We start from the raw sequence: 6,909 nt of genomic DNA, 5'->3' as shown, positions 1-6,909 counted from the left end.
GTATATTTTGTTGATTGTTGTACTCCAATAGGCGGCTTGATTTGTATTGGTGAAGTTGTTTACTATTATGTTTTTCGCAAAAAAAAAGTTGTTTACTATTATGTTGTAAAAATGTGGATGTCGATTTGTATTGTTGAAATCAACCACGTTGCAACATGTTCTTTTACGTTCATTTTTTCGTTTTTATTGCCTAACATACGTGAATATGGCATGCGTATTTGCCGTTCTTGTTGCATGTAGGGACAAGGCCAGAAGCGTGCTTTGTTCGCATTGCCACAATCATATATGTAGGTTTTAGTACAGATCATAAAATTTGATTAGTTGAAGAGAAGGTTTTCCTCCAGTTTGCTCTAATTTACATAATTTTACTGTCATTCATGTTTTAATGGGAAGCGGAGGGGGTGTTGATCCTGATGAGGCTACAGGATTGTGTGGTCCGAGAACTTATCCTGATCTTTCTTGAATTTGCTAGTTGTAGTCATTAATTTCTAGATAAACCTGCTAGCTGTCAGCTCCTTTTTAAATTGGTCTTGGCCCAGTTTCAGATTGGACCTCACAGTCCAGACCACACATTTAAAAGAAAAACCTTAGCTTTATTCATACTCATAACAATTACACGTACACTGATTTGGACCTAAGATCCAAAAAAATATAAAGTAACTCCTAAAACAAGAATTACAATGAAATCTCTTGAAAACATCTTCTCCATGGCGTCAATCTCTGCTCGAAGAAATACTCCAAAGACTTTGATAAAGAGGGTGCAATTAGACTGAAGCAACGATGTTGCCACTCTTTCACCCGCATGAATATGACTAATAATGTTTTTTGAAAGAGCCTTGAGTCGCTCATCCAAAGAGATGGCGGCGGCGGTGCAAGAAACCCTCTCCTTCGTGATCCTTCCTCAGTTAAAAAGGTAAATAAATTCTACTAGCTTTTTTCTAGATATAGGATCGAGTGTCATCCGGACCAGGCTATATGAACGACACTGCAAGACTCGGCATGACCCATCATTATAAAGGCCTGGCAAAACATGGTCTGTGAAGGCCCTTTTATAAAACAGAGTGTTCTGCCGGCCCGATGGCTTTGAGGCGCACATCGGCTTGTCACGCCAAATAAAAGGGCCGTCCTCGCACCCCCAGCCGCGGGCCGACACACACTATTTTTTTTCCTTTTGGGCCATTTTGGCCTTCTAGGCAATTTCGGCATTCCAGGCCTTTTGTTTGTTAGGTTAAAAGGGTAAAAAAAAAGGGTGAAAATAGTGTTAAAAAGGCTAAAAAACAACTCGATAAAGGCCGAAGGGCGCCAAACAGTGCTAAAAGGGCCGAATGGGTCGCATGCCACACCGTGTCAGGCTGGTCCTGAATAAAAGGACCGTTCCGTGGCGGCTTTAAGGCCGGGCTTCGTGGATCGACCTTGGTCGCAGTGGACTGATGGCCGACCATGGCCTATTCGCGTGCCATGCCAGGCCATAAATCAGTGCCCACGGGTCGGCCTTAAAAGCATGGCCTATATGGCCAGATATGATGCCATCCCAATAGGGGCGCAGTCAAGGGGGGACGAGCGGGGGCTAGTCCCTTCCCCCTCCTTCCACAACATTTCAATCAAACCTGACTGGGTAACCCTGTGTTAATTTTCTTTAGGTCTCAGAAGTATGTGTTAATTAGAATTAGGAACAATTGGCCCCTACCAAGAGCGACTTAAGCCTAACAAATTACTTAAAACCATCCCAGCAAAAGAGAAAACTTACGAGAAAATAAGTTTTCTAGTTTAAAGAATCGCGGGCTTGCTAAAAAAAAATTAAGAAGTGCACAATTACCCCCGACTAATGATTATTATGTTAAATTTCACAATGCTTAGAGACTACGTTATACTATGTTTGATGATACATGAAGATTAAAAACATGTGAATATATAATGCAGGTTCTATTATTATAAATTTTGCATGCCCAACAAGCTTTCATTGATGGCGGGAGAATTACAAATGATGTTATTATTTCTCAGGAAATTACCCATTCTTTTAGTCTCTCCTCCTTCAAACAACAAGCTTTTATGTTGCAGATAGACCTTGGTAAAGCCTTTGATCAATTAGAATGGATTTTTCTGATTAATGCTCTTATAAATCAAGTCATTAGACAATTTGCATTGTGTTTTCAGAGCCACTAGAGGTACTAGACGAGGTAGTCCTTTGTCTCCTTACCTCTTTGTTTATACCCATCAATGAGTTAGGTTCAGGCATGCAGGAGGATCTTAATGAAAGAAATTTGTAAGGTATAGCTCCCAGGCCAAATTGCCCTCCAATTTACTCCTACTGTTTGCAGAAGATTTAATAGTATGTGGTCAAGCTACTCACCATGGAGCCATAACTATCTCGAATACTTTGCAATATTTGTGTGCTATTGTTCGACAAACCCCTAACTAGGCTGAATCTTCTGTTTTTTCCAGAAAAAATGTAACCAATGATCAGGGAGACATTGTTCAAGGTATTCTAGGGTGGTTGATATGACTGCTGCTACACACACTTAGGCCACCCTCTTATTGTGCCTACCAGAAATAGATCTCATGCTTAAAATTTAGTTTTGGATAAGTTCATAAGCAAATTTAGTGAGTACAAAGCTAATAAACTTTCCCATCGTCGTCGTCTGTGTGGTGAGGTGGTGGAGCAGCTTGGACAGGGGGCAGCGACGCCGACGGCATGCCAGCTGCGGCATGGAGGCGGGAGTTGTCCGGGCCTCTGAGGGCCCGGCCGGGCCTGTGGGGCCACGGGCCCGACAGACTCCTGCTTTGGCGTCCGGTCGGCTACCGTAGTGGACGGTGGAGGTGGGGCCCTCCAGTATGCTGACGGTGCTGCTACCCTAGTCCCGGCTCCCCTTCCTCGTTGTGCAGGCCATCTTCGCGGTGGTGAGACAGCGTGGGAAGCTTCGTGTTCGTGTGCGCAGGGTGGTGGTCGGTTTGGTGGCGAGCTCCGGAGTGCCTGAGGGGGAGGATGGGATCGGGAGAAATCCCTGTTGGCATGGCCGACACCGACGCGGTGGCGCCTGAGGGTGCCATCTGACCTTCCTGGAGGGCGTTGGGGCTACCCTTCTTCTTTCCTCACTGTGTACCGGGGCAAACTCAGTCGTCATCGTCGCGTCCCTTCTTGGAGGTGTTGATTGGTACCGGCACTTCGGAGTCTCGGAGCTTGGGGGACGATTTCCGGTGGAAGCAGCGGTCGCGAGGCTTCGTCATCTTTGTCGATCCGCCGTTATCGGCATTTGTTTCTTTTCTTTTTTTACCTTTCTTTTCTTTTGGGCGTGGTTGTGCTGCTTCCGCCCCAGCACCTATCGTTGGTTGTATCAGATGTTTGCTTTGTAATACAAAGCGGGGGAAACCCTTTTTCTCAATAACTTTCCCATGCCGCCAAAATAGTTCTTATTAAATATGTGTTTGCATGTCTAATATTTTATTCTCCAAGAAAATTCTGGCTAAAACGAATGCTGTCATTCATGAACTGGGGTTCAAGATGAAAATGAAATGAAGCCTCTTTACATCAAAGCTTGGTCTAAGATCTGCAAAGCCAGAAAGGAAGCAGGCTTAGGCATTCGAAATCTAGAAGCAGCCAATTAAATTTCATGTTTAATGCCACTGAAGACAGTACCATCTCTAGAATCATAAAATTCGTCTACTCTTTTTGGAGGCACCTTGAGACACTAATCTTCCGAAATCAGCTTTTTTGGACTTCTATTCTCAAGGTACCTTGAGACACTAATTGATGCTATTTCAGCTCAAATCTCCAGAGGCAACTCTTCCATTTGGTCTACTCCCTGGTGCCCCTTCTGGAAGAGCATTAATGACGTTCTTATCATCCATGACTCGGTTTATACTTATCTCTGAGCTTGATTTCCTAACTTGATTCACACGTTAAGGAGTGGCATGTACAAACAATGTACAGGAAGCAGCCAAGCAGGTGACACGTTAAGGGGTGGCATGTACAAACTTTTCGTAGTACCGGGTATAGTTACTGCCGGTTTTGTTTTGTATATTCTAGGTAGTATCTATCATATCAGAGAGTATGTACGCGTAGTATGTAGTATATAAGAATGTTTAGGTAGTATATATACTATTTTTTAGTAGTATGTATCATATTTTGTGTATACTCCATTTCGCAATCATATATGTACGTATTTCACAAATACAATAAAACTATGAGCTCACTTGCAATTTTTTCATATAACTCACTTTGAAGTATCTTGAATATAGTATATAAACATACTAAAAATAATAAAGTATAATATATACTATCACATGGTAGTATATGAAAAATGGGTGTAACTACACCCGGTAGTATGCATTTTCCTATACTTTATTATTTTAGGTATACAAGCAGCACAATGGGTTCACGTGATAGTACAACGTTAGATTTTCTTTTCGAGTTGTTTATTATGGTAGGTTGGAACTGCTTAAGTACGAGCTAGGTAACTTACATATTAAGTTCTATTTTTGTTTTACTTATAAAAAGTAGTGCTAGAAAAATCATAATTAATTTGCAGTTGCGTACATGAGCTTGGTACAATAGTTTTCCGATCATGTTACTCTTGGTAAAATATCATAGTAACTCAAGATAATTCATTCTGAAATCAGGTAGGCCCGTCTATTTTTGATGTGATGATGTCGACCAAAGAAAATGTTTCATTATAAACAAGCACCCATAAAGAAGCTCGTGAAGGGGTATTTCGAGAATTAACAACTTCCTATCAAAAGACGCAGCTGCTTCCTCCCCTAAAAAAATAGGGTTCTCCGCCTGCCGCTGGCGTTGTCTTTGGTCCGCCTCATCTATATAGGGTTCTCCGCCTATCGCTGGTGTTGTCTTTGGCCCGCCTCCTCTCCTGTGACCTCAGGGCCATGAGGGCGTGTGGATCCCGGCCCTTGCCAGTGGAAGGGCTCTGTTTATACATGTGTTTTTGAGTTTTGTTAGAATTTTTATCCTGCTCTGGAAAGTGAGACGGCGGCGGCTTCCTGATGATGGAATAAGGTTCTTCCCGCCTAGCCCCGTTTCAGTGGTGCATCTAGCATCATTGGTGGGCGTGTGGAGGTGTGTTTTCGGCGGATCTGTCTTTGATGGATTTGCTCGGATCTGTTCGGCGTTAGTCTACATTTGTGTGATCCTTCCAGTCTATCCTACTCTTCATCGGCGATGGTTATTATTCTGATGCATCGGTCCTATGAAGTCTTAGCACGATGACTTTCCGACTGTAAACTATAACAACTTTTGCCCGGCTCCCCGATGAGGGAGGGACGATGACAGCGGCGCGCCTTCGGCTCAATTCAATGCTTGCAGTCGTCGCTAGGTTTTCTATGAATATAAATGTAATTTTTATTATTTCTGGGTTTTGTTATACTGCCACGATAGAAGATGAATAGATTGAATGTTTTGAAAAACAAAAAAAGATTGCGAATACGGTGACCGTAAAAGTGCTTTTACAGGGGCCGGCTCTTCGAACGATCGATTAGCCACAAAGTAATAAAAGGCACGTGGACACAACGCATTTGATTCGTACTACTTGTACCCATGCCGCAGTTGAAATAATGGAGGGCGTGCTTCTCGTGCCTGCATGGCTGCATGCATGCGTGCTGCGTGGCTGTACTCTGTACGCTATCTATCTGTTTCAACGGTGGATGAGAGAGGGCCAGTTACAACGTGACTTGCTAGAGCCAAGTCACTGGATCTCTTCCCATCTACCACGGTCCAGCACCCATATGTGGCACTACGTGGCCGAATCTGTAAGTAAATTAATGGTGACCCGCCACGCGTTGGTTTCCACGGGTGTCACGGGTGTCACGAGTGAAAGCCACACAGCTTCAAACGCACAAGCAAGCCTAGTAACCAGCCATGAAGATGAAGAAGACATGCATTGTTCCTAGCATCCTGCTGATGCTTTCACTCGAGGCCGCCCTCCTCGTCGCCGCCGGCCGCCCCACCACGGCCACCGGCGCCGACGATGTGGGCACCATTCTCCTGCCGAGCGAGGGCAAAGGTGACCATGCCATCATTTTTTTTCCTAGTTCACTTCAGTTCAGTTATCTAGCTGGTGCATGAGGAAACTGGTGACCGCTTGGGTCGTTAACTGAGGACTTGCAGGTGAAGCAGGAATGGTGGCGGCAGCGAAGAAGAAGGGGGAGGAGGAAGAGAGGCCGTGGAAATGCTGCGACTTGGCTCTGTGCACCAGGTCGTTCCCGCCGACGTGCCGCTGCGAGGACCAGGTCGAGCAGTGTGCTGCGACCTGCGAGAAATGCGAGCCGGCGACATCGGACTCATCCCGTCGCGTCTGCAACGACTGGTACCATGGCTTCCCGGGGCCCATGTGCACGCAGGCTGTTGCAAATGCGAAGAAGAAGAAGAAGAAGGCAGAAGAAGAAGAGAGGCCGTGGAAATGCTGCGACTTGGCTCTGTGCACCAGGTCGTTCCCGCCGATGTGCCGCTGCATGGACAAGGTTGAGCAGTGTGATGCGAACTGCGAGAAATGCGAGCCGGCCACGTCGGACTCATCTCGCCGCGTCTGCAATGACTGGTACCATGGCTTCCCGGGGGCCAAGTGCACCGCCGGCGGTAACTAGGTGCGCGGTGATCGCCTGATCAACGCCGCCCAGCCTGGGCTTGAGTCGCTAAGAGTAGCTGCAGCAGCCTGCAGTGTGTTCGTATAAGTAATATAATAAAAATGGGAGCTCAGGTAATCATGAATAAAGACAAGTCGTCATGCGTGTGTATTCCGTGAGAATGGAGTATACGTGACAATGTTTTCGCGAAATGAAATGCAGTTTTGTTATTCTTGAAGTTGTGCTTCGCGCTACGGTAAATTATGATAATCTGCTACATCTAACAAGATGAATAAGACAAGTCGTGCGTGTGTATTCCGTGAAGATGGAGTATCAGAA

The 6,909-nt window shown here is 45.2% G+C and overlaps 1 protein-coding gene across 1 annotated transcript; it reads left to right on the top strand.

Moving 5' to 3' along the window:
* Positions 1-5,814: 5,814 nt before the first annotated feature.
* Positions 5,815-6,630, top strand: LOC119280577 (Bowman-Birk type trypsin inhibitor-like). The gene is made up of 2 exons (XM_037561387.1): positions 5,815-6,011; positions 6,116-6,630. Exons 1-2 carry the CDS (start codon positions 5,867-5,869, stop codon positions 6,589-6,591), a joined length of 621 nt encoding a protein of 206 aa, XP_037417284.1. The 5' UTR covers positions 5,815-5,866; the 3' UTR covers positions 6,592-6,630.
* Positions 6,631-6,909: the final 279 nt, after the last annotated feature.

Source organism: Triticum dicoccoides, chromosome 3B (assembly GCF_002162155.2).
Source record: "Triticum dicoccoides isolate Atlit2015 ecotype Zavitan chromosome 3B, WEW_v2.0, whole genome shotgun sequence".
NCBI classification, from domain to species: Eukaryota; Viridiplantae; Streptophyta; class Magnoliopsida; order Poales; family Poaceae; genus Triticum; species Triticum dicoccoides.
Note: the sequence above shows the minus strand (reverse complement) of the source record. Positions and strands in the feature narration are given on the sequence as shown.

Bases quoted from the DNA above. Each gene is read 5' to 3' on its own strand.
- LOC119280577 (XM_037561387.1), top strand. From the start codon at position 5,867: ATGAAGATGAAGAAGACATGCATTGTTCCTAGCATCCTGCTGATGCTT. The intron at 6,012-6,115 runs GTGACCATGCCA...GAGGACTTGCAG, and splicing joins CCTGCCGAGCGAGGGCAAAG to GTGAAGCAGGAATGGTGGCG.